This window comes from Daphnia pulex, chromosome 7, assembly GCF_021134715.1.
Source record: "Daphnia pulex isolate KAP4 chromosome 7, ASM2113471v1".
NCBI lineage: Eukaryota > Metazoa > Arthropoda > Branchiopoda > Diplostraca > Daphniidae > Daphnia > Daphnia pulex.
The window spans coordinates 9,678,560-9,703,067 of NC_060023.1; the positions used below are offsets into that span (position 1 = coordinate 9,678,560).

At 39.5% G+C, this 24,508-nt stretch overlaps 6 protein-coding genes and 2 long non-coding RNA genes across 14 annotated transcripts; 3 read left to right on the forward strand and 5 right to left on the reverse strand.

The window, feature by feature from the left end:
• The first annotated feature begins 289 nt into the window (after positions 1 to 289).
• On the forward strand, positions 290 to 16,568 carry LOC124198145. The gene is made up of 4 exons (XR_006876495.1): positions 290 to 365; positions 9,649 to 10,155; positions 16,267 to 16,368; positions 16,440 to 16,568. It is a non-coding gene; the product is annotated as an uncharacterized LOC124198145 (long non-coding RNA).
• LOC124198135 (carbonic anhydrase 2-like) lies at positions 1,085 to 4,756 on the reverse strand. 3 transcript variants are annotated; one of them, XM_046593823.1, is made up of 9 exons: positions 4,630 to 4,756; positions 4,371 to 4,460; positions 4,119 to 4,290; positions 2,824 to 2,850; positions 2,563 to 2,724; positions 2,285 to 2,435; positions 2,101 to 2,209; positions 1,748 to 1,975; positions 1,085 to 1,673 (listed from the first exon to the last, which is right to left on the reverse strand). In XM_046593823.1, the coding sequence occupies exons 3-9, from the start codon at positions 4,288 to 4,290 to the stop codon at positions 1,455 to 1,457; spliced, it is 1,068 nt and encodes a 355-aa protein (XP_046449779.1). In that variant the 5' UTR covers positions 4,371 to 4,460; positions 4,630 to 4,756; the 3' UTR covers positions 1,085 to 1,454. The 3 variants fall into 3 exon arrangements, with proteins under 3 accessions (XP_046449779.1, XP_046449780.1, XP_046449781.1); XM_046593824.1 differs by having other exon boundaries at positions 4,371 to 4,633; XM_046593825.1 differs by lacking the exons at positions 2,563 to 2,724; positions 2,824 to 2,850; positions 4,630 to 4,756 and having other exon boundaries at positions 4,371 to 4,596.
• LOC124198136 (carbonic anhydrase 2-like) lies at positions 5,787 to 7,830 on the reverse strand. The gene is made up of 8 exons (XM_046593827.1): positions 7,660 to 7,830; positions 7,425 to 7,575; positions 7,299 to 7,325; positions 7,055 to 7,219; positions 6,827 to 6,977; positions 6,656 to 6,761; positions 6,363 to 6,590; positions 5,787 to 6,288 (listed from the first exon to the last, which is right to left on the reverse strand). The coding sequence occupies exons 1-8, from the start codon at positions 7,660 to 7,662 to the stop codon at positions 6,100 to 6,102; spliced, it is 1,020 nt and encodes a 339-aa protein (XP_046449783.1). The 5' UTR covers positions 7,663 to 7,830; the 3' UTR covers positions 5,787 to 6,099.
• On the reverse strand, positions 11,104 to 13,331 carry LOC124198132 (carbonic anhydrase-like). The gene is made up of 8 exons (XM_046593821.1): positions 12,983 to 13,331; positions 12,663 to 12,915; positions 12,559 to 12,579; positions 12,252 to 12,416; positions 12,028 to 12,178; positions 11,866 to 11,971; positions 11,555 to 11,782; positions 11,104 to 11,488 (listed from the first exon to the last, which is right to left on the reverse strand). The coding sequence occupies exons 1-8, from the start codon at positions 13,013 to 13,015 to the stop codon at positions 11,279 to 11,281; spliced, it is 1,167 nt and encodes a 388-aa protein (XP_046449777.1). The 5' UTR covers positions 13,016 to 13,331; the 3' UTR covers positions 11,104 to 11,278.
• Positions 13,812 to 16,510, reverse strand: LOC124198134 (carbonic anhydrase 2-like). The gene is made up of 8 exons (XM_046593822.1): positions 16,425 to 16,510; positions 16,216 to 16,366; positions 15,616 to 15,639; positions 15,373 to 15,534; positions 15,137 to 15,287; positions 14,971 to 15,079; positions 14,678 to 14,905; positions 13,812 to 14,603 (listed from the first exon to the last, which is right to left on the reverse strand). The coding sequence occupies exons 2-8, from the start codon at positions 16,364 to 16,366 to the stop codon at positions 14,325 to 14,327; spliced, it is 1,104 nt and encodes a 367-aa protein (XP_046449778.1). The 5' UTR covers positions 16,425 to 16,510; the 3' UTR covers positions 13,812 to 14,324.
• Positions 16,569 to 17,490: 922 nt separating the features above from the next.
• On the reverse strand, positions 17,491 to 18,538 carry LOC124198138 (carbonic anhydrase 2-like). The gene is made up of 4 exons (XM_046593830.1): positions 18,390 to 18,538; positions 18,204 to 18,309; positions 17,894 to 18,121; positions 17,491 to 17,817 (listed from the first exon to the last, which is right to left on the reverse strand). Exons 1-4 carry the CDS (start codon positions 18,536 to 18,538, stop codon positions 17,608 to 17,610), a joined length of 693 nt encoding a protein of 230 aa, XP_046449786.1. The 3' UTR covers positions 17,491 to 17,607.
• A 307-nt stretch (positions 18,539 to 18,845) lies between these two features.
• LOC124198144 lies at positions 18,846 to 20,763 on the forward strand. Of its 2 annotated transcripts, XR_006876493.1 has the most exons (4): positions 18,846 to 18,936; positions 19,008 to 19,108; positions 19,175 to 19,473; positions 20,379 to 20,763. It is a non-coding gene; the product is annotated as an uncharacterized LOC124198144 (long non-coding RNA). The 2 variants fall into 2 exon arrangements; XR_006876494.1 differs by lacking the exon at positions 20,379 to 20,763 and having other exon boundaries at positions 19,175 to 19,763.
• Positions 20,764 to 20,821: 58 nt separating this feature from the next.
• LOC124198130 (carboxy-terminal kinesin 2-like) lies at positions 20,822 to 24,394 on the forward strand. 4 transcript variants are annotated; one of them, XM_046593815.1, is made up of 10 exons: positions 20,822 to 21,675; positions 21,752 to 21,948; positions 22,011 to 22,163; positions 22,219 to 22,284; positions 22,358 to 22,556; positions 22,614 to 22,908; positions 22,968 to 23,370; positions 23,438 to 23,655; positions 23,720 to 23,885; positions 23,947 to 24,394. In XM_046593815.1, exons 2-10 carry the CDS (start codon positions 21,798 to 21,800, stop codon positions 24,276 to 24,278), a joined length of 1,983 nt encoding a protein of 660 aa, XP_046449771.1. In that variant the 5' UTR covers positions 20,822 to 21,675; positions 21,752 to 21,797; the 3' UTR covers positions 24,279 to 24,394. The 4 variants fall into 4 exon arrangements, with proteins under 4 accessions (XP_046449771.1, XP_046449774.1, XP_046449773.1 ...); XM_046593818.1 differs by having other exon boundaries at positions 21,460 to 21,675; positions 21,748 to 21,948; positions 22,014 to 22,163; XM_046593817.1 differs by having other exon boundaries at positions 21,499 to 21,675; positions 22,014 to 22,163.
• The last annotated feature ends 114 nt before the right edge of the window (positions 24,395 to 24,508 follow it).

Genomic DNA, 24,508 nt, shown 5'->3' on the forward strand with positions numbered 1-24,508 from the left:
TGCATTGAATTACATGGGAACCTTAAATTCTCCCAATTGTTAACAAGTATGGTTTACCCAGTGTCTCATTTTCAACTTTTCCTGACTTGTTGTTTCAGTCCATATTTTGTCGTAACCCATTTTCTATTTTTATTTAGACAAGCAGCATCCCTCTTGATTGGAGAAAGAGAAACTACCGATGTCGGCCGAGTTACGGATCTCCCTTTTTCCCCTTTTTTAAAATGTTCTCGTGTACGCCCATGCGAGTGTGGGTGTATTCACGAGGACACCCTTTTTTACCCTATCCCGTCTGCTGGTGTAATTTAACTCTTCAACGGATGGATGGAGCAACTGTGAATGCCTGGCTGTATTTCCCAGGCTAAAAGGTAGGAAAAATTAATCTCTATTTATTCTTCCTTTTGGACAATTTTTTGTGGCTTTGATTAGAAATCTTTAAATAGGACGGAATGCGAATATTCATGAGCTATAGGCTGCAACTGTTTTCTCTCTCGTTTTTGTTTTTCTCAGTACTAAGGGTTCACTAAAAATAACTCATTTGTCGAACGACTGCAGATCAGGCATGTTTCTGTACCTCACAATTTTTTTGTGGGTAAACAACATCACATTTGAAAATATTTGAACTTTAAACACATGTAAAGTGCAACAAAGACAATTTTTTGACCAAGAGGGATCTGCCGCCACACCGGCATCTCCTCTTTAGCAAGTCCCTAGGGCATGCATGATTACATCTTGTGGCATGATGTGGTGAATGAGAGAAATTTTAATTCATGGCGACGTCATTTAGCTGAAATCATCGAGAAATGTTTTTTGTGTCGCTGAAATATTGACCACACCCAAATAATTGATGAACCCCGCCTGGCAAAGTGGCAATTATTTTCAAGGTTTTCATATCATTCAACAAGCCAATCATCATCGTATACGTAGTTACGTACACTCATTAGAGAAAAAGCTGTATATGAGTTATAGGTTCGCGTCACAATCTATTTCACTGCGGTAAAAACGGTCTACTATAATTTGCAGGTATGGATGCTAAACTATGTAATTGACTATAATCCAATCGCTTTCTAAAGAAATAATACGAAAATAACACCAAAAAATATTTTATTTCGTTCATGACGTTGCAGAAGTAAGAACAAAGGCGGGAAATGTTGGGAATGTTCAGTAATGATTCGGATACATTTTGACACAGTTCTTTTGCCACTAGCTACGCTGTCACCGCGTAACGCACGAATAATAAATTATGGCTCGACGTGAAAAGTGTCAAGGAGGTCTTGTTGGAAAAATGTCAAACTCATTGGAGAATAGATTCCCTTTTCAATCGTGAATAAATAACCGTTTTCATCATGAGATTATTTTCATGACATTACTGTATAGAGCTAATAATAGTCTTTTCAAATAAATATTTGCCACCGTGATAATTGAGATTACTGCACAAGGGCTAGATTATGCTCACATTAGGATGAGGGAAAGATGGAATTGAAGGCGTAACTCATCAAACATTTCGTCCACTTGAAAACATCCGCCATTGAAGTAGCGTCCGACAAACTTCTTGATATTTCACATCCGGTGAACGATCTGTAATAGACGGTGCGGTCGTGCAACGGCTGCGGCGTCCGGAAGTTGTTCACCAAACGCTCGCCGTGTTCATCTTTTAGGTTCCTCAGCTTAGCCAACTATTACGTAATAACCAAAATCTTTAGTCTCATTTGATATGTTACTCTGAATTCAAAAATTAATTTTAATTTGCCTGTTTTTCGGAAATGTCAATAAAGTTGTCGAAAACGGTCCAGGTGACGATTTCATGGCAGGCGGGAGTAGTCACCGAACCGAAATAGCGGAAGTAAGACGATTTCTGTTTGGGCAAGACGTCCTGAATCGAAAACGGTTTCCTCAAAACTGTTTCGTCGCCGTTTTTTGTGACTTCGCCGACTTGGTCGGTGATGGGCATTAAGGATTTGCTGTCGCCCAATCCCACCTGTTGAGGGAAACCAAAATCAGTGTCATTACATAAAATGACGTTATTCACTGCACCATAAATTTTTCTCAGAATATGTAAGGGGAAAGGTGTCTAAGCGCATTTGAAGGAAAATCTCAGATCACCTCGGCTAAAACTGAAAAGACGGCCAGTCCGTCTTCTGCCTGCATACTGGCTTGAGCGAAGGATCCGTATTTGGAATTCCAATGAACAATATGAAGTTCAAGCGGATGGCTGTGAAATGGAACCAACCAAGATCAAGTCGACAGTTATATTTCTAAATTTCCTGATTTTTTTAATGTCGGCTACCTTTTTGATTTGATGCGATGTTCGCTGCCTAGAGTCGAGTCGACTCCCCAGTGCAAATGGATTTGGGCGAAATTGTACGTGCCGTTGAGTCCGCCACCGGTAATGTGGGGCAGTTTATGCTTGGGATAGTCCTCCGGCAAATTGATTGTCACTATTTAAAACAGCAGAAAACGGCAATGAATAGATAATGAAACTAGGTCACAATCAAACATTCAAACTGCGCTAACACAACGAATTCTTTCCATGGCCAATTCTTGGGAAAACAAAAAGAAACCAACCGGTATGTCCGTTGTTAGCCATAGTCATGTTGTTTGCGTGACCGTAGTTGTGGAAAACAAAGTTCGGGAAAGCAGCAAGGACAGTCTCTTTTGGCTGGATGTCGATAGGAGATTGCCTCCTCGTGGCGCAAGTCGGGAAGAGACGTGGCCAATTCATTTGATCTTCGTGAATTTGTGTAACGAGTCGCAATTGCGCAGGCGAGATGGATGTGAATTAGGAGCTTATATAGAGTTTAAAACGTGCATGACAAATGTGTGTACCTTTGTATGTCCATTTCGGCTTGTTATCTAATAGCAATAGGCAAAGAAAAAGAAAACATTAATTTCCCAGCGTTGTTTTTGTGGATATAGTTATTTGCAGTTTACGATTTTTGAAGGTGATATTGCAACCATGTTATAATCAACTTTACTTGTTACCTACATACAAGAATGATCGGAATCTATGTTATTTTTTTTTACGTAACGTCCTCTGGGACATATATCTGGAATGAGAGTTGACCGTGATTCCATGATAAACCAGTTTACAGAACTCGTAGAAAAGTGAGAGTGAACACTGGTTTTTTTTTTTTTTTTTACTATCATAATTGTTCACTCGTCCTTTGGACCCAAATGGGTTCACTATAAACACAGAGCAGCAGCTATAGCAACGGCGCTTTTTTGTCTTTGGGCCCTTTTTGCACGCTGCGATTGTATATAATGGAAATGATCGTGATGTCAAACAATGAGACAGAAAAGCGAAAGCAGCTATCAATAGTTTCGGCCCGAATTTCTCAGACGTGGTGGGTCCAGAATATATTAGAAGGTCATCACGCCAATAGCCAAAGATTTGTTAGTCGATTCAACTCGTTTTTGTCAAACAAGAATTAAGAATACAACAAAAAATGTTAAAAGTAAGATTAGGACTTCGTCAGTACGGAACGCAAATAAAAAAGTAGCCCCTAGAATTCGACAAGGAGAATTGAATGCAACAAATTATATCTCTGAATGAATTCATCTTTATGCATGAAGGGAACAACCTTCCCAAGTAGAGAAAAACAGATTTCCATAGCAACGGAAACTTAGCCGAAGACAGATTTCAAATTGAGCAATAAAACAATTCGTTAATAATTTGGCAAAAGATTTGAAGGAGAATCGAGGGAATTTCAAATAACGAATAGCGTAATGCGATATATATCACTTTTTCTTTGGCCAAGTTGGCACACCTGACATTTTTGTGAGATTCGTAAGCGAATTGAAAGTTTAGTCTCCTTGGTTACTACAGAATTTATTCTGCTTTTTTTTTTTTTTTTTTTTTTCGAATGATTATTATAAAAGAAAACTACGCCCATGAACTACAGCACTATATATGTCACAAAAAAGGTTCCCAAAGACAACTACCATTTTGAAAGTGCGCTATAAAATACCTTATGGTATAAATGTAATTTCAGGGTGCTCGTGAATGACTTGATTCCGTCTAGAAATTACCTAATTTGAATTGCGCAAATACATCCTTAACAATTTAATGACGGAACTTTCTGAAAAATCTGGTCGAGTAAAATGAACGAAAGATTACTCACGTTCTTTATCCGTCTTAACGTAGTTCCAATTCTCGTAATAGCTGTAACTCTTATGTGGCCGTTTATTACTCTTGGCGCTGTTGTACGCCGTCTGTGGTGATGATGTCGTGAGCGCCAAGAGTTGCAGAACGACAATAAAAGTTACACCGTGAATGGCGCTCGACTGTGCCATCTGCGTAACAATTATGTATGGATAATTGGAAATGATCACATTAATTATCCTGGAGACATTAACTTACTATCGTCACCTACCTTTTATAAAACAATTCCTCCAAAAAATTTGCAATTCAAATTATATCCGTCAAGTGGTAAAATGTTTCGCCCGCGTTATCGTTTAGAATTCTGTTGAACGATAATTGGAATGTGCACAAGATGATTGAAAAATTTACACTATTGAGGAGGGAAAGCAACAAGTGTGCTCAACAATGTCTAACGGCCGAATCAACTAGACTAGCAGTCAACAAATTTGTTTTATCGACTGGCCAGTCTACAAGTACAGAATTTGGTTTACCTTCTTTCCTATTTGTGTCAATCTTGTTGATTTCGTTCTAGTCGGCTACTTTCCATTCGCGCCCACTTGATCCTAGCCAAACGCCTTCTGACCGGTTTGTAGAAACGATTGCAGATTTACCCAACGTGAAGGGAGGCCCTGACTGAATATATCAGTTATTTATACTCTATGGCACGAGAGCTTTAGGTTGTACAGCAATTTGGTCGCTGACTTTGCCAACGGCTAAATTCGAGTCTCTCAAACAGCGGGGAATTGCGCACCAATAATTACTTTCTAGTGCAGCAATTTTACACGTGAATGGCGACTATCCTAACGTGTCAATTCACCAGCTACTGTTTAAGTCATCATTCACTATCTCTCCCCTTATTTTATTTCGGAGACAAATATAACCTGAGTTGACTTACTTTATGTGCAGCACCATAAAATTGCCTCCCGCAATATGTCCATAAACGATTTTCCGCGTATTGCGACTTTCTTGTTATCAAATTATATCGGAGACGATGGAATTAACTGAATAAAAGTAGCTGAATAAAAGTAGCTATATACAGCGGCGTGGTTTAACTGCATCAGTTTGGATCATGTCAGACGGTGGGACAAAATATCAGGAAAACCCAAATAAAATGATTAGTTCAATTCAATAAAAAGAATGATTTCTCCTATTATGTTCCTCGACGATGGAGTTGTTATCGCGCATTCACCTCCGGTTCGATGGGGACTCACTCTTTAGAATGTTACACATTTCTGTATCGCGTTGGGTACACAAGAATAGATTAGTGGAAAACCAGAACTAGGACTTCGCAATTTCCTTCTTCAGTGTCCATTAATGAGGGTCCTCGTAACCTTCGGACACTGTCGACTAGAAAATCAATCGAGACATAATCAAGAGCTCAGTGCTGTACTATCGTTACAGACAACCGATATCAGTCTAGAATACGAGGACGTCATACGATGATCAAGCATGGAAAATCACCCGCTGGAAAGTCGTGACTGTAATTGTTGTTGGTTTCGCCACACCCAAATGTATAACAATTGATCTCTGAATGCCGATTGGTAGTTTTTTCACATCCAAGAACTTTCTTAATAATTGTTACAGTTTAGGTCATTAACGTTCAGTTTTTGGCCCGGCTCTTTCAACAGCAGCAGGTGTAGCATATAGATGTAGGATAACACAGTATATTCTCAATAAATAAGCATTGAAATATCAACAGTTGAGTAGCGCAACTTTACACTAGATAACGCCACACTACGAATCAACATACATAAGAAATACTCCGCAGTCCCGCTGCCTGTGCACATTCTATTGTCCAAGCGAATAAGAAACTAAATTTGAATGAAAAAGGATTTGCTGCTGTTTTTCTGTAGATGTACTATATGCGCACAGTTAGAAATTTTAAGTAAAAATATAGCTGTAAATAAGTATTAGCAAATAGTCAAGACAAATTGAAAACCACCTACACATTCGCTCTACTTTTAAAAGCAGCCGAAAAGGGCAAGTAGCTGAGCAGCGAAGGAAAAGGATGTGATGGGTAACAAGTGCGGAAATTCGCATCCACCAGGCGCCCTGTAAAAGACGGTGCGGTCGTGCATCTTCTGGGACGGGCGGAAGTTGTTGACGAGGTGCTCCCCCTCTAGATTCTCAAGTTTTCTAAACTTGTTCATCTAGACACAAAAAGACCAGGACTTCATGTATAAATTACAACTTTCACAGTGCACTGTAGACGTGGAAAACTTGCCTGTTTTTCGGAAACTTCGATCGGAGTGTCGAATACGGTCCAGATGACAATTTGTTGACAGAAAGGAGTCGTCAACGACCCGCTGTAGCGATAGAACGACGTCGTCTGTTTGGGCAAAAGGTCTTTGAACGAAACCAAGTTGGTTAAAATAGTTTCATCGTGATTCTGGAGAACGTCACCGAGTTGGTCGACCACCGGCCGGAAAAATGGATTTTCTCCGGGGCCGATCTGTGTAACATTACCCATTTAGTTATTGGTAAAGTGCGAAGATATGTCTAGAGTTTATGCTTCACCTTGAGAAAAATTCCCAAGACGGCCAGACCGTCGGAATGAGCGGTAGCATCGGCAAACGTCCCGTACTTGGTGTTAAAATGAACCAAATGCAATTCCCCGGGGTAACTATTATTATATAGAGAACACGAATATTTTGGGGGGTTATTTTTAAAATGCTAATAACATACTACCTTTTGGATGCTATGATATGTTCGCTTCCTTTGGTGGAGTCATTTCCCCAGTGCAGGTGGAACTGGGCGAATTCGTATGTGCCGTTCAGCCCGCCACCGGTGATGTAGGGAATTCTGTCTTTGGGGAATTTCCTTTGCAAACTGTACATTGCTGCCAGCGACAGTGAAAAATGGATTATTATTTTTAAACTATATCCAATAAAGGAATGAAATATGAGAGAGACTAACCGGTATGTCCGTTATTCATCAGTATCATTCTGTCAATGTTGCCATAGTTGTGAAATCTAAATTTGGGAAAGGTTTTCCTCACAGACGATCTTGGATGGATGTTGATTGGTGATTGCTGTTTACCTCCGCACGACGAACCAGTCAGATTGGCCCAAGCGCCGGAATCTTTAAATCAAACAAAATGTTTTTTACGGAAGCTATAGTAGCGCTGGAATTGGAAATGAATTGGTGGGGGTGTACTTACTTGCATACCACTTATTCCAACTGGTTCCTGTCGATTTGAATAAATGACATAATAAAACATTCATTAGGATTAGCAACTGTATCAAAATTAATTGCCATTTTACATTAACACAAAACATATACTTACCTTTTAAATTTGACTTTCCATAAATCCAGTGTTCGAAGGCCGAACTAGGGTAAGCCTCGTCGGAAACCGGAAATCCGGTCGTGGAGATCAAGAGGAGAAGGAAGACGACGAGCATGACAAAAGGGCAGCAAGTTAAGCTCGATTGTGGCATCTTAATCGAAATTACAATAAAAATTAGTCAACGACAAAAAGAGAAAAATTAAGGGTAACATTGTCGCAGTGCGCAAAAACTTACCATAGAAACAATTAATTTCTGATTGAATTAAGTATTATTTATTATATTGTGCTGAACACTTGGCAGTCGATTATTTAGTCGTTGGTAATTTTCTGCGACTGTCTTCAAGAGTGCCAAGTTACCTCTGACGGAACTCGATAATCACTGCATAAGTTGGAGATGCCGCGCCAACTTTTAATACCTGAGGGGGGCCGCCCGTCAATAACGTCACACACCAGAGGGAGGGGAAATGTCCCAACAAGATTTTGTGATGGGGGATTGAAAATGTTATGTCACACGTGAGTGACGTCATTTATAGACGAGACGAACCCTGAGACGACTTACCATTTGTGGTCGAGATAACCCCTATTCGTGTCCGATAGCTCGCAACGTTTTTCTCAGACGTTCAACTAATAAGAAACGACTGTGGAAATAATAACGACGCGCAAAAAGAGTTAAAACTTGTATGACACTTCTGTGTAATCGATGTTTTTTCTATTGTGCGTACATTAAGTTAAATAGACTTTGACTTTGTGATGTATTATTATTGATAACAACTAAACCGTCGATCTCACTCCGTCACCGTCTATCTTTCTGTCATTCGTCAAATCATCTGTGACCATCGCGATCGAAATGCGCAGAAAAAATAAAGAGTTAAAATTACCGTTAGCCATTGTGCTGCTGGTATAAGAAGGAAAAAAACTAACACATATACATATCTTGACAGATTCAATTTCAAACGTTCAGACTGTAAGGTAGTTGCTATCTTTAATGCCAATTTTTTTCCATTTTGGAAATCAGGATTTCTTTTTGGAATTTTGTGCGTACCGGTTTGCGCTTGACAAAGTAGGTTATTGCAAAAAAAGGTTAAAAACCGTATCGACATTTATCCGAGTCCACTAACAATGAATAAATCGTATTTTAAGTCTTTTTTCCCCCTCCACATTGGGTAGTTCGTCTACAATGTTGAATTAGTAATTGTCAAATACAGTTCACGTGACAATCTGGAATCTGGTCACATTTTGGAGTGGTCAGCGATCCACTGTATCGATAAAACGATGTAGTTTGCGCGGGCAGCAAATCTTTCAATGAAACGAGATTCTTTAAAGTGGTTTCATCTCCAACGGCTGGCACTTCGCTGAGTTGTTCAACAAGTGGCCGGAATGCATCGTTGTCTCTCGATCCAATCTGTTGTCATCCCAATGATAACGGTTTAAACAACATTGCTGTTGAATTAATTGCCCTTTACTACGACATTTATTATCACACCACCTTGAGAAAAACACCTAAAACAGCCAGACCGTCTGCAGAGCTGAGGCATCCGCATCAGCCAACGTTCCATACTTGGTGTTGAAATGCACCAAATTTAGTTCAGCGGGGTGCCAGAAATGGACTTGTTGAAATTGATTCAAAATCATTTCTAATACTTGTAATAATGTACCTTTTGGATCTAAATGCTCACTACCTTTGCTCGAGTCACTTCCCCAGTGAAAGTGAAACTGAATAACGAATTTGTATGTGTCGTTCAACCCGCCGCCAGTGATGGATGGCACTCTGTCCGCGGGAAAGTATACCGGCAAAAAAGAAATGGTATTAGATTTCAACTAAAACTTACTGTTCCCTTATCGTTTTGAGCGGTTTGGATTTTGAGTGGGGGAGTTTGATTTTTTATCATTTTTAATTTCTATCGATATCGTATTATCGCAAGCATGCTGATTAGTGATTAGAAGAAAATTGACAAGTGTCGTCTGCTTTCGCTGAGTTTAAAATTTTGAAAAAGTCAGAGACAAAGTTCAACATTTATATTGTTATAGATTTATTTGTTTTTGATAACCGTCATGCTGTTTAGCGGTTAAACTAAGAATATAAATACAATTTGGAGCTATAGAAGAGTTAAACCTGCTCCAAAATTGGGAAATGTTAGTTCCTGACAAGCATTTTCATGTGATTTCCCTGTCGATGATGCATGGCAGTTTGTTTGCACTATGTAACCCTTTTCTTTTTTTGCAGATTTGAGGCCAGCCATCATAACCACACAATATGCAAGTTTTTCTTGTGCAGGTCTTAACCTGTCACCAGCAACCATCTCAGGATCATCGCTTGGGTAATGATTTCCTTTACTTTTATTGACTGCCTGTAACCTACTAGATATTTTAATGCTGCATTGCTGCATTATCTGCAAACCTTTCATTCTCCCATTCATTAACAATTAGTGTTTACCCAGTATCTCATTTTCAACTTTTCCTGACTTGTTGTTATTCTGTCAATATTTTTCGTAACCCATTTTCTATTTTTATTTAGACAAACAGCATCCCTAGCTCGATTGGAGAAACTACCGATGTCGGCCGAGTTATGGATCTCCCTTTTTCCCCTTTTTTAAAATGTCCTCGTGTACGCCCATGTGAGTGTGGGTGTATTCACGAGGACACCCTTTTTACCCTATTCCGTCTGCTGGTGTAATTCAACTCTTCAGCGGCAGCAACTGTGGATGCCTGGCTGCATTTCCCAGGAATAAAGGTAGGACAAATTCATCTCTATTCTTCCTTTTGGAAAATTTTGGGTGGCGTTAATTTTAAATCGTTATGTAGTCTGCGGACTATGGAGTACGATTATTCCTGGGCTATGCAGTTGGCTGAAACTGTTTATCTTGTTGTTTTTGTTTTTCTCAGTCAGGGTTTATTAGATCACTGATTTGTGAACCACTGCAGATCAGGCCTGTTTTTGTACATCTCACAGCTTTGTCTGTGAGTAAACAATCCAATTCATTTGAACTTGAAACACTTGAAGCAAAGTGCAACTTGAACAATTTTTAAACCAAGAAGGACCTGCCGCCACACCGGCATCGCCGCATAGTAGCAAACAGCTTATCTAGATATAGTTGGCAACGGTTACTTTTTTCGTCCATAGGTTACACGTGAAAACAAAGCTCGTGACGTATTTCTCAGACACAACTAAGAAACGACTGTGGTATGACATCGCGAATGGACGTCAACTTCGTGATGTATTGTTATTGGAAACAACAAGACCTCACAGATTTTTATCTTGCCTGACTTTCGTTTTGTCACATCCATAACTATCGCGATCGGAATTTGCGGGAAAAAATACAGAGGTAAACCGTACAAGCAGATGCAACAGGGACGGGTCAAAGAGCTGAAATCACCGTTAGCCGTTTGTGCTGACAGTAGGGGGCAGTAAAGAAAATTAGAAATATCTTGATGGAGTCAAATTCAAAAGTCCATGCGTAAAGGGAATCGCTGCGCCATGCCAAATTTCTCCATTTTGGATAACATCTGATTTCCTTATGTAAGTAATACTGTACGATTCGATCCCAACCGGTTTCCGCTGTACAAAATAAAAGGTTAAATTCCGTATCTAGACTTTATCCGAGCCTTCAAACAAAAAAAGTAAACCCGTATGAATCGTTTTCTCTCCTCATTGTGATGAACAATGTTGAGTTGAAAAATGTAACATTTTTTTAAATTTTATTTGAAGCAATATGATAAACGGCATCACAAGGTAAAGTTCTGTAATTCTGGGAAACAAACTATAAATAATTTGATTTTTAAATAAATATCTCGCATCCGGATATAATCGTCTGCGAATTATTTCTTCACTTGATGACATAAAAAAATGGGGTGATTTATTGTCCAAATAAAGTGAAGCCAATTATACATTGGCTCCACTTGATTGCATCCAACAATGGAGTCCAAGAGATAGGCCAAGACCTAGGGATTTCGCATCCAGTAAAGGACCGGTAAAGGACCGTACGATCATTCAACGGTTGTACAGGGCGGAAGTTGTTCACCAGAGGCTCTTCTACATCGTTTTTGAGACTCCGGAATTTTTTCAACTACACCGGAAAAGAAATATAAGATATTATTGATTCATCAATTCCAAAATTTACAAACACTCTTACCTGTTGTTCAGAAATAACTAACGGATTATCAAATACGGTCCAGGTGACAATCTGGTTACATTTTGGAGTGGTCAGCGATCCACTGTATCGATAAAACGATGTAGTTTGCGCGGGCAGCAAATCTTTCAATGAAACGAGATTCTTTAAAGTGGTTTCATCTCCATCGGCTGACACTTCGCTGAGTTGTTCAACAAGTGGCCGGAAGGCATCGTTGTCTCTCGATCCAATCTGTTGTCAACCCAATGATAACGGTATCAGAAATTGTTATCGAATTAAATTACCCTTTACTACAACATTTGTTATCACGCCACCTTGAGAAAAACACCTAAAACGGCTAGACCGTCTGAATGTGTAGTGGCATCAGCATACGTTCCATATTTGGTGTTGTAATGCACCAAATGTAGTTCAGCTGGATGACTACCAGAAATGGACAGTAAAATTAAGCTAGTTTTTTCGTAATTTATTTGCATCACCTTCTGGATCTAATGAGATGCTCACTGCCTTTGCTCGAGTCACTTCCCCAGTGAAAGTGAAACTGAACGAATTTGTATGTGTCGTTCAACCCGCCGCCAGTGATAGATGGCACTCTGTCCGCGGGAAAGTTTACCGGCAAGCTGTACACCGCTGTCAAATTTTTAATAATGAAATAGAACATATAGTAAAAAAGGAGATGAATTAAATTCCCATGAAAACTAACCGGTATGTCCGTTGTTTATCAAATCCACCTTGTCAATGTTACCGTAGTTCTGAAATGTGAATTTGGGGAATGATTTCCTTACTGACTGACTCGGCTGAATATTGATTGGAGACTGATGGTTGCCGCCACACGACGAACCGGACAAATCCGCCCAAGCGCTGGGGTCTTTGAGATGACGATAAAAATGTAATTTGAATTATGCTGGAGAGACCCTGACTAAGTCTATCATTTCCCTTGCCGTGTTAAACAGACATTGCTAGGAATAAGGTTAGCAAAATTAATGAAACGATAAAGAAATTGGCATTACTGTTGTAACTCCAATCGGCGGCTAGAAACAAAACCGAAAAGAAATTTTATTCAGTTTTAAAAAATGATTTAAATTTGGATAGTTAATTATGACTCTATAATCACCTTTCGATTCTGGCGACCAGAATTCGAACATGGAACTATCGTGGGGTTTTTTCGGTACTTCTTTTGTCTTGTCGTCCTTATTTGCGGAATCTATTTGTAATCCAGTAGATAACAGTTTTGGATCTAGCGTAGTCGTAGTTAGTGTCTCTTGTGTAGAAGACTCGCCGATGATTGGGAAACAGTTAACAGTCGCCAAGTATTGAAAGACGATGAAGATAATAGTCAAGCTTTTTAAACTATTTAGCCAGGCCATCTGAATCGAAATTACAATAAAAATTAACGACATTAATAGTTGGGAGATTTGAATGCGTTCAACTAACACCAACTCGTTGATTGAGTATGAATAAAATCATTTCAATTGAATCAAAAGGTCAATCGAAAGGCTGTCTCTCCAAAGGCGGGATGTTTCACTTCTCGTCAATCCTGTTTGAATATTAACGATAAGCTGAAAATTGCACTAACAAAAGTTCTCCTATTAATTTTGACGATAAACAGAGACGGGAAAACTTTTGACGTTTCCTTGCCGATGTCCAGCGATCGAATCAACTAGACTGGCAGTTTGTAAATGCGTTAGTTATATATAGCGTAATGCCCACTACCATACTACTCTTCAGTTGTTTAGCTGTTACTTTTTTCGTCCACAGTCTACAGGAGAGAAATATAGCGACACGTCTGTCCTCGGGAGACTCGGGTCGCCCTGAAAGTTCACATCGTCACATATGGGGCACGTTTGTTTATTCCCGTCACAACATCAACTTAAGACCTTGTTCTCGAACTGTACCACTAGACGGATATCGTGTGACTTACAACAGGACAGTAGATCAACGACCGACATCCCTTCAATCATGCACTTGTTTCTTTAATTTGCCTTGCGTGTATGTCGGTGTGTTTCCGTATACAGCTCCCACCATTATATCCCTTGTCCTTTTGTGATTCACATCGGTTCTTTCAGTTTGCTTAGCAATTACCTTTTATAATAATATGGACAGAAACTGAACTGTGAGAAACCCAACAAAATTATGTCTCACCAGCTACTAAATGGTATACTGTCAGAATTAAATCATTTTTCTTCACTGTGCATAACTCAAATATTTGCTAACGTAATCATTACTGCCCTATATTTTATATCGGGATAATTCACCTATTCCCTGACAGTACGTCATCAAGCGAAGTAAAATCCATTATAAAGAGCTCTCTAATCTCCCAAACTGGAAACATTCTTGAATTAATAATGTAAAATTCGGCCTTGTTTTGAAGATTTACAGGTCACAGACATCCGGAAATGATATTTGACGGCTGTTAGAAATAACATGAGATGGAGGGAGGGGTGGAATATGACGTGGGATCGTGCACGTCGCCAGTAATAATAAGTGTGTCAAGTTTGAGAGGGGATTTCCCTAGATTCATGGGGTCCGTCGTACCATACAGACATCGTTCGGCAAGTCTTTTGTCGAACATTTTTCGTTTAGAATGAGGACACATCCAACCTTTTTTGACATGTATTTTGTTTCTCCAGTCGTATTCATCCGCATTCTCATATCACAAAAAGCTCAACTCGTTCACTACGGCAGTAGAAAATAGAAAAATTGTACCAAATTGTCGATTTTTTGTGGCATTTTGAAGTGAGGCTTTACGTTTTACGCGGGAAATTGTGTGGCGGAATCAACACGGCCGAGATCGACAGGAATTGTAGCGATGGGGATAAGGATGATCGAAAATGCCCAGAAATCGCGTTGCATAATTTTTGAACGTCGCCTTACTCCACTTGTACGCTTCCGAAAACGGGGAATAAGAGTTAACTGAGGGCGGGTGAGATAAGGGTATGTCGGGTACACTGAACGATCTGTAGAATACGGTGCGGTCGTTCACCGGCTGCGGCGGACGGAAGTTGTTCACCATACGATCGCCGACTTCGTCTTTCAGACTCCTGAACTTGTTCAACTGTACGTGTAGATAATAAAATAAGGAATTAAAAATCAAAACACGCGAGCTAAAAGCGATTCAACTCGACTTGCCTGTTTTTCTGAAATCTCGATCGGATTATCGAAAATGGTCCAGATGACGAGTTCCTGGCAGGCGGGAGTAGTCACGGAGCCAAAATAGCGATAAAACGACGAAATCCTTCTGGGCAGCAATTCATAAAGTGAAATGGGTTTCTTGACAATCGTTTCGTCGCCATTATTGATGATCTCGCCGAGTTGTTCAACCAGAGGATGGAAATATTTGTTGTCTTCCGGTACCACCTAAAGGGGGACAATTCGGTTAATCTATAGAATTAAGGATAAGCAATTATTACCCTATAATTTACCTTGGCAAAAACTGTCAAGACGGCCAGACCATCGTACGAGTATTTACTAGCTTCCGCGAAGGATCCGTACTTGACATTCCAGTGAACCAGATGCAGTTCTACCGGATAGCTGCGATGAAAACGTCAGAACTTATTACATTTCTATCCATTTGTAAAACCAGTGTACCTTTTGGAATTGACGAGATGTTCGCTGCCTTTGGTAGAGTCACTACCCCAGTGCAGATGGATTTGAGCAAACTGGTAAATGCCATCCATTCCGCCGCCCGTGATGTGCGGCGTTTTCTTTTTGGGATAGTAAGCCGGCAAATTGTAGGCCGCTGTCTTGAAAAATCGAAGGAAACAAATCAAAATTGGACATGAGTCACCGTCAGCATAGGAATATCGTAAATGACAAATCCTAACCGCTATGTCCGTTATTAATCAACGCCATCCGATCGATGTCCCCGTAGTTGTGGAACTTGAAATTCGGGTATGTGGTCCGGACAGTCGAGTTGGGATGGATGTTAATTGGAGACTGCTGTTTACCTCCGCAGGTTGGATATTTAACAGGCCAAGCATCAGGATCTTAGCGGGAATTTTTGAAATGGTCGGATTTAATTATTTTCTCTGCTTTGATTTTAGTAAATAAGAAACGTTTGAATTTACCTTTATGACTCCAAGAAGGTTTGGCTATTTTCATGAAAGGAAAAGTTTAAATATTTTAGTTGGTGGTATGATTCAAGAGTGGAATTAAAACCAGTCACGCTTTTGTTATTTTTCATCCAACTGTTGCGACAGGACAACGCGTCCTTTTTTCGTCTGTGTTGTCCGCGATTGTCCGTGATAAATCGAACGTGATTTTTCAGACAATGAAACAAAGAACCAAAGATCCTTGAACATTTTCCATCGTCAAAGAAAAGCTAACATATATAGGGACAGACACATCACGATTTTTAGATACGTTTAGATAGGCACATTGGACAATGGACGATACGAATTTTCTAACAAGATCACGTTGTGGATAATAGACAGAAGTCGCTAGCAAAAAAAAAATGGAAAGAAAGAAAATAACCCAAACGAAAAAAAAAACTAGACGCCATGATTTAAGTTCCGGTTTTCCTAGTACAAATCTAGAGCAAACAAAACGTACGCCATCGTTATTTGAAAGTTTAGCTCACATATCCCTACGCCCGTACATCCATTTTTAAATATTACGACTCTCTCGCAAATGAATTGATCCTTTATACGTATGTATACTTGTATTACGTTTGGATTCCGGCTTTTTGTAATTGTTGTATTTCCTTTTGACTGTTTCAGCTGTCGTTGGCAAAGCTTCTAGCGTATCGTCCGTGCTGCTGGGTGTCACAAATCGGAAGCAAACCAGGAAAACAATGAGAATCACACTCGGTCTTGGCATCTGTAATATTTCAAGAATAATTTATAAATAATCAAAGTGACTGCTCTAATAATCTTACCGTGAATCCTCTTAGATCTTTTAGGCTAAGCGAATTGATTAGATCGCGTTTGTTCTCGGCTCTGTCGTCCGCGGAAGACGTTTCAATTCACCTCACGTTAAAGTTCACGATAATTCCGGATAACTCGAACGGACACGTTTCCTCGATGGTTTTACAATCAAAGCAGAACCTGCCGCGTATGCGGGGGAGGCAGAGCGATGAGCTTCCTCAACAACGTCTAATGGCCGAATCAACACGACCAGCAGTCGGCAAAATTGTTTTATACGTCCAAGTAAATCTGAATTCCCTTTCTCTCCTTGTCAATCTCGTTTCGTTCACGTTACATGTTACTTTCTTTTCGTCTACTTGGGAGTAAAAACGGCAGCGGACCAGTTTAGCGTGATTTCTAAGTAGAGAGGCCGAGATGATACAATGTAATACGCATCAAAATCTCATCACCAGTTTTTTTGTTTGCGGACTAGTTTTCACTTGTCAACGCTTGACGGTGCTTGACGGCCTGTTCTTCCAACTATCGATTGGCAGTTATCATTTATCAATAGGAATAAATCAGTAAAGCTGTGTCAATTAATATAAAGTGTAAACTGATCTATTTGTGTTGGAAAGTTAACCAAACTGTGCGCAAGTTTCACCGACAGATGTTAGTGAATTTGTTTCTCAACTCGGTCAATTCAACATCTTTCTACCTCAAAGACATTCCCCAGGCAAAATCGTTTTTGTGATTATTCGTTGATTGCACCTCGCCATTCAAACAAAAAAAAATTTAAAAACAGTTATCACACCAGGACCAAAGGTGCGCATGGGTTAACCGATTTCCCCGTTCTAAATTAAATGCGTTTCACTTTCTATTAATCGGTGAAATCAGCAGACATTTTTTTTAAAACGGTTGGATAATATCCAGAAATTTCTACAGTCCCTGGGCAAGATAATTATTCATTTAAAATGAAATCATATGACAGTGTGTTTCCTCTTACTAGTACTGCAGCGTCGGTAGTCCAATACTTTTTTTCTACAAGACAGGAAAAAGCTAAAATGTGTTCTATTGGATGCGCTTAAAGATTTGATACATATATAAGTTATATATTTTAAATAATTTTTTTAAATAATGGCAATCTATGCTTGATCTATAAAACACCACGGTGTACTGTAGTATTGATTAAGAGGTTTATGTTGTTGTTTTTTTTTTCTATTGCCAAGAAAAGGCAAAATTGATCATGCAACTGACCCATTTGAACGCATCCAGGAATGGTGTCGAAGTGAAGGGCCACGATTGCGGGATTTCGCATCCGGTGAAAGACCGATAAAATTCAATCCGGCCGTTCAACAGTTGCGCAGGCCGGAAATTATCCACTAGGTTCTCGGCTTCATCGTCTTCCAGTTTCCTGAATTTTGCCAACTGCGACGGAAAACATACAAATGTCAAAAGATTCCAGCATCTGCATGGCGCTGTCAAAGGTAAGTCTCTATCACACCTGTTGCTCGGAAACCTGAATCGGGTTGTCAAAAACCGTCCAAATGACGATCTCGTTGCAGCTGGGGGTGGTCAGCGAACCACTGTAGCGATAAAATGACGTGGTTTGTCTAGGCAGCAGATTTTGGAATAAAACCAAATTCGTTAAAGTAGTTTCTGAATGAGCCGTGATAACTTCGTCTAGTTGGTCAACAAGCGGCTGAAAAGACACATTATCGTTGGACCCTATCTGTTTCGTTTGGCAAACGTAAATATTGCAACTTGATAATAGGCATAATAGGTTATTGGGTAGGCTGTGATATTAATTATACCGATATGAAAACCCCTAAGACAGCCAGTCCGTCAGAATGAGCTGATGCATCGGCATAAGTTCCATATTTGGTGTTGTAATGAACCATGTGAAGTTCAGCCGGATAACTAACGGAATGAGAAATAAGGACGCAAAAAAATTTGGATGGAATAAATTATACTAACGCAAGTATACGTACTCTACTAACCTTTTAGATTTGATTAGATGTTCGCTGCCTTTAGCTGAGTTGGCCCCCCAGTGCAAGTGGAACTGGACGAACTTGAATGTGTCGTTCAACCCACCGCCACTGATAGATGGAATTCTGTCCGCGGGAAAGTCTTTCGGTAAGCTGTACATCGCTGTAAAAAAATATCATTATTTAAAAAGAATTGATACAGGGAATTGCGTCCTATGCAATGATTTGATTGGAATATAAACAGCTCTAACTGTCAAAAGGATTCAAATAAAACCCCTTTGAAACTCCCGAACCATTTATGAAAATCTGGTCTGGTTCACATATTGCGGTTTGCTGTGTCACACCGTACATGCATGTGAAACTGTCTAGATAAAACAATTCAAAATTAACAAACCAGAATGCATGTCCACTATTCATTAATCCCATGTTGTCAATGTTGCCGTAGTTTTGAAACGTTAGTTTTGGAAACGCCTTCGTTACACTCAACTTTGGCTGGATGTCAACTGGAGATTGCTGATTGCCACCGCACACTGAATTTGGCAATTTCGCCCAAGCGCTAGTATCTTTAAAAAAATTTAATTAATTACATATTACAGTTATCTAATTTTTACATGAATATGATTTCCACAGTTCATCGGTTGCCAATCATGTTCTTATGGGAAAAACAAATTTTCTAATACCGTGATAATTCCAACCGGAAGCTGTAATCAGACAAATGAAAACGAATTTGGGTTTACTAGAATTAAAAAGACAGAGATGCGTAACAGTTAACTTACATTTCATTTCTGATTTCTCAGGACTCCAGTGTTCAAACATGGAACTAGTAAAGGTCTTGGCCCGTGCTGTGTCGCTAACTTCCTCGAAGTGATCAAATGTTTTCACCTTCTTTGCAGCGAAAACCGGTAATGCTGTCGATGGCAGCCAAAGTCGCAAGAAGAGGACGAAAATAGCCAGATTGGAATTGGCGCTTAATCGTTTCATTATATGTCTACGAGCTAGGTCTCTTAGACAAAGAATTATCAAATGGAGGCACACTTGCGCTTCTGGCTGCTTCTTCGTTCGGGACTTGAATGCGTTCCCGTTGTCGTCCATGCTGGTATTATTTGTAGATAGAAATACAGCAGATAGATGTTACTCGCTGAGCCCGTTTTCGATGGGTGCGACTTGGCTTCACTAACAATGATTTTATCACGAAATTTTTCGGTTCTTCTTTTAAGTCTAATCTCAATAAGGGAAGGGGATGGTCAGTAAGAATTGTGACCGCCAGTGCCCTAAGGTCCATTTTGGCTATTGCACTAGCGGTTTTATGTCGCATTTTATTGCTTGAGAAATCTAGCAAAACAGGCAAGATGAAGCTTAAACCAGGCTTAAACAAATTTTTTTGTTCACTAACCCATGCACTAAAGTCCATTTTGGCAATTGCACTGGCGGTACAAGGGCAGATAAATATTACTATATGATATATAGGGGAGACTGGGGCTGTGTGGGACAGGGATGGGACATGGGACATCGCAGTTTTGAGCATTTAGTAATTTTATTTTAATATTTTTTTTAACAAACATGGGGCATGATAAATGCCCAAATATGGTTTAAAAAATATTTAAAAAATTACGGGAACATGCTCAAAACTGAGATGGCCCATGTAGCCCCACACAGCCCCGGTTTCCCCTATATATACATACAAATTTATGATGGTTATTTTTATGCACGACATCCTTAAAAAAAAAAAATTGTCATGAAGGTTTGCCTATCAGTTTGCCTATCAGTTTGCCTATCAGTTTGCCTTTTACGTATCTGCCCTTGTACCGCCAGTAAAATAGCCAAAACGGACTATAGTGCACTGGCGGCCAGATGATGTGGACGGTGTAATAAACATTAAAAAAAAATTAATTGGATTTAAATAGTTTTTTTTTTAAATAAAACAAAAAAATTCTTTCAAGCTTTATCTTGGCGGATCGCCAGTGCAATAGAACTGATTGTAAGAATCGTTTGTGTCTTTAGGGGACGGAACAAGCTTCTTTGTCACCGCTTCACGCCCCGAGTTCAGGACAATAACTTCATTTGTGCATGGTGCTGAACAGTTATTTCTATGTAAATATATACTGACCGTAAACGACCTTGTTTTTTGATCAATTTTGCTATCTGCATTTAGAAAACGACTGGTTGAATGCGCAATAACATTGTTTCCCGTTTTAAATACTCGATCAACAAGTTTGGTTTGTTTTTCGCATATTGTGTTAGAATAAAACCGTGTGGGTCATCTACTTTATTCGCGTTATTTATTTTGAAATTTTATTCGTTCAAACAAACAGAGATTCTGACTGAAATATGAGTGCGGATTTGCGGTTGCGTTGAATCAGAGAATAGATAAATGAATAAAGGTCGGGCCTATTGGCCTCTACCCGGGGATAAGGCCGCGCCTCACAGCAGTCTTTTGTTTCTGATGTCGCTGGCTGTCCAGCTATTTAAAATTAAGGACAACTTCAACTTTGTTTTTCTTTTCTTAAATTAATGACGTTTACCTTGTTCGATGGAAGTTTGGTAGACAGCGCCATTCCCAGAAAACGTTGCAACCAAAGGGACACCATTTTACAGTACACAAATATGGCGTGTAAAATCCGATGTTTATTCGATTTAGAAGTTATTTCATAGTTTTATTCAACAGTTATAAATATAGAAGCTGTGAAACTATGTTTACGTGGCTATGTTGCGTGCATTCTAGAACTTCAATGCGATGGTGTTAACTTTCGAGTAAAAGACAGGCATCCCCTTGGTCTATGGTTTGAAAAATAATTTAGTCATAACTTCCAAATTGAATTAACAACAATTCAACGAATATCACACGCCATGTCCTTTCCCCGGGTTCCCCTGGTGCCAGGGCCCAATAGCTATTTTGACTATTGGCCCCCGAAATCCGGGGACCAATCATGCATATTTTTCCTAAATAAATAGAGCAATGTATTTTGTATATATTACCTACACAGAGCAAAGATATTCATTTACTAATTACTATGCTATTGCTATTACTCTGGTTGAATGCCTGGCCGCTTGGTGGCGTTCGAGTTCGTCGAGGACGCATATAGATTTATTTCAAAGTGGCAACGCCGACTTGATTCGAATTTCTGCCGTTAACGACTTGTGGCATTAATTCAAAGGCATCATCTGCATTACTGCATCAGAAGAAAACCCTTCGTAATTATTTCGGTTGTCGGTTCTACAAGGATTTCAACTTACAGTAATCTTGCTTACATTGCACAAATTCATTTAAACTTAGTTGAGGACTCTACTCTGCTTTCTTGTAAGTTATAGATAAGATTGCTTATCACATTCAGTTTGACTAACAGTTTGATAACTCTTTGTCAAAATCGAGAAAGGCTATTTTACCAACGGTTGCCACTTACGCCTCAACCAAACAAAGAAATGGCTAGCAAGATACCCGGTTTTACTTCGGGACTGAAACCCCCTTCGACTTCCTCTTCTTTATCTAATCTTGCCAAACGACGAGGTCCAGAGGTGTCAACAGTACAACCAATTGAAAAGCGTCCAAGAACAACAGATGATGCTTCAACCAGTAAGTGAATTTCTTATTGCTTTAAAACATTTCAATTCATTGCTTTTTATTTTTCCCTCCAGCAGCTAGTAGCCACCAGTCATCGAGTACATTGATTCGTTCAAAATCAGTCACTAACTTGGCCACTACTGGGCAAAATGGAAAATCAACAACTGTGGGTAGGGGTTTATCGACAGCCCTCAAACCTCATGCATCTTCAACTCTTGGCCGCACAGGTTTGTTTAACAAGTTTCTTCCTTAAACTGCATAATTACAGTAATTCTCTTATAGCTGCCCGTGACATTACTAAAAAGGCAGACTCTATTTCAAATGCCATCACCAACAAGGGTGTTAAACGTAAGTAAAAGATTGAATTCATGCAAGAAATTTTTTTGGTTTGATGACAATTCGTTTGTTCACTTTACTCTAGCCAAACCTCTAACTCTGGAAAGTAGGATGATAATTATCGAAAAGCGCCTTGGAGAGTTGGAAACCGAAAATGCCGAGAAGAAGGATACCATCACTGTGTTAGACTCTACCAATAAGAACCTCGAGGTCCACATTAAGGACAAGGAAAGTGCAGTGAATATTTTGTCAGATGAAATCGACACTTTGAAGAGTAAAATTAGGTAAGTTATTAAGCTTTTCTTTATTTATGTGTTAATAATCTCTCTTCTTATTTGCAGGGGCTTAGAGATGTCGAGTGCCACTGAAAAATCTCTGCTGGAAAATAAGATTCGAGAATTGGAGTTCCATAAAGGTCTTATTGAGCGTGAGAGGACTAGTCTGGAAGGTGAACTAATCGCCTCTCAGAAAGAAGTTGTTGGATTAAAATGCTCAATGGCTGAGATGAGCTCAGCCTCCGCTGGTCTTCGCGCGGAATTGGAGTCTCTTCAGCGCCACTTAACAATCGAACAAGCTGACAATGCTAGGTTAAGAAATGATGTGTCTGTGGCAACAGCAGAAATTCAAGACTTACAAGTAAGTTTTAGAAATGATTTTTATTATTCCTTTTTTTAACAAATTTTTTTTTTTTCAAGGCTCGACTTCGGCAAGAAGAAACTCAAAGACGTCTACTACACAACACAGTTCAAGAACTGAAAGGCAACATCCGCGTATTTTGCCGAATCCGACCCATCATTCCTTCGGACAAATTGCCCGGAGGAAAAATCGCGCATTTAAACGTCTTACACGATAAGTCTCTGGAAGTACACAAACTGAATGCTGACATGACTTTGAATGAAAGCTCAATGAATGCTCCTGCAAGTGGCAAAGGACCTTCAAAAATCGACTTCAATTTTGATCGAGTGTTTGGTCCTAATGCAACTCAACAGCAAGTTTTCGATGAGATTTCTCAACTTATTCAATCGGCGTTGGACGGTTACAACGTTTGCATTTTTGCCTACGGGCAAACCGGTTCTGGCAAAACTTTTACTATGGAAGGTTAGTTTTCCTTTTATTTTCTGTTTAAGAAACCAACTAAATGTGGTTCTATTTCATTTTTCTACAGGCGGAACTGCTGGGTCTGAATCAGACGGGATGATTCCACGCTCTGTGCGTTTAATTTTTGCTGCTTGTGAGTCCCTTCGAGCCAAAGGTTGGGCTTACAAGATCGAAGCTTCTTTTTTGGAGATCTACAATGAACAAATCCGCGATCTACTCGGTCCTTCTGGAGGAGTTCACGATATTCGAATCGTCAACAATGAAACTGTCGTCACGAATCTTAAGGTGAGCTAACTTTTTTATAATTTCTTTGTTTTTTGTGGTTAAAATTCAACATTTTTCTACACAGGTTGAAGAGGTTACAAACGAACAACAGGTACAAAACTTACTTGCCAGGGCTCAGCAACAGCGTGCCGTCGCTTCAACCAGTTGCAACGAGCATTCTTCTCGCAGCCATAGTGTTCTGCGTCTGAAATTGACAGGAGTTAATGCGGATACTACTGAGACTTCGAACGGTAAATTATTTTACATTCCTTTACGAAGTATGTAATATTTAATTTATTTTTGAAAACGCAGGAGTCCTTTACATGGTTGATCTAGCGGGTTCAGAGCGCCTCAAGGAGTCTGGTGCCACGGGTGACAGATTGACCGAGACGAAGCACATTAACAAATCTCTTTCAAATCTTGGCAACGTGATCATGGCACTTGCAGCCAAGGAAAGCCATATCCCATACCGTAACTCAAAACTTACTTTACTACTTCAGCAAGCATTGGGTGGCAGTGCTAAAACGCTTATGTTCGTTAATGTTTCTCCCAAAGAAAATCATATTAATGAGACCGTTAACTCTTTGCGATTCGCCGCCAAAGTGAATGCATGTCACATTGGAACCGCCATGAAAAATAGTTAAACATTCTCTTTTGGCTAAGCATTTGAACTTACACTTAACGAACAAGATTGCAATTACCCTCTTTTATTAGTAGTCTAAAATTTTGTCCTTTTTGAAAAATACATTAATTTACTAGACTTTATTTTTCTCCTACACAGTTTTACGATCTATCATGATCATGTAAACAGATGAACTTTTGCTTTGGGTGATTGTCCAAATGTTTACTTGCGTTTCTCTCTTCCTATGTATGT

Bases quoted from the DNA above. Each gene is read 5' to 3' on its own strand.
- LOC124198135 (XM_046593823.1), bottom strand. From the start codon at position 4,290: ATGGCACAGTCGAGCGCCATTCACGGTGTAACTTTTATTGTCGTTCTG. The intron at 1,976-2,100 runs GTGATCTGAGAT...TTCCCTCAACAG, and splicing joins TCTTTTCAGTTTTAGCCGAG to GTGGGATTGGGCGACAGCAA. The intron at 1,674-1,747 runs GCAAATTAAAAT...ATTACGTAATAG, and splicing joins TTGACATTTCCGAAAAACAG to TTGGCTAAGCTGAGGAACCT.
- LOC124198136 (XM_046593827.1), bottom strand. The intron at 6,978-7,054 runs GTTAGTCTCTCT...TGTCGCTGGCAG, and splicing joins GATGAATAACGGACATACCG to CAATGTACAGTTTGCAAAGG. The intron at 6,289-6,362 runs GCAAGTTTTCCA...TTTTGTGTCTAG, and splicing joins TCGAAGTTTCCGAAAAACAG to ATGAACAAGTTTAGAAAACT.
- LOC124198132 (XM_046593821.1), bottom strand. From the start codon at position 13,015: ATGATTTTATTCATACTCAATCAACGAGTTGGT. The intron at 12,580-12,662 runs GTGATTATAGAG...TTTTGTTTCTAG, and splicing joins CTGGTCGCCAGAATCGAAAG to CCGCCGATTGGAGTTACAAC. The intron at 11,489-11,554 runs GTAAGAGTGTTT...TTTCCGGTGTAG, and splicing joins TAGTTATTTCTGAACAACAG to TTGAAAAAATTCCGGAGTCT.
- LOC124198134 (XM_046593822.1), bottom strand. From the start codon at position 16,366: ATGCCAAGACCGAGTGTGATTCTCATTGTTTTCCTGGTTTGCTTCCGA. The intron at 15,535-15,615 runs GTAAATTCAAAC...ATTCCCGCTAAG, and splicing joins ACCTTCTTGGAGTCATAAAG to ATCCTGATGCTTGGCCTGTT. The intron at 14,906-14,970 runs GTAAATTATAGG...GTCCCCCTTTAG, and splicing joins TCTTGACAGTTTTTGCCAAG to GTGGTACCGGAAGACAACAA.
- LOC124198138 (XM_046593830.1), bottom strand. From the start codon at position 18,538: ATGTACAGCTTACCGAAAGACTTTCCCGCGGACAGAATTCCATCTATC. The intron at 18,310-18,389 runs GTTAGTAGAGTA...TCATTCCGTTAG, and splicing joins CATCTAATCAAATCTAAAAG to TTATCCGGCTGAACTTCACA. The intron at 18,122-18,203 runs GTATAATTAATA...CAAACGAAACAG, and splicing joins TCTTAGGGGTTTTCATATCG to ATAGGGTCCAACGATAATGT.
- LOC124198130 (XM_046593815.1), top strand. From the start codon at position 21,798: ATGGCTAGCAAGATACCCGGTTTTACTTCGGGACTGAAACCCCCTTCG. The intron at 22,164-22,218 runs GTTTGTTTAACA...ATTCTCTTATAG, and splicing joins TTCAACTCTTGGCCGCACAG to CTGCCCGTGACATTACTAAA. The intron at 22,285-22,357 runs GTAAGTAAAAGA...ACTTTACTCTAG, and splicing joins CACCAACAAGGGTGTTAAAC to CCAAACCTCTAACTCTGGAA.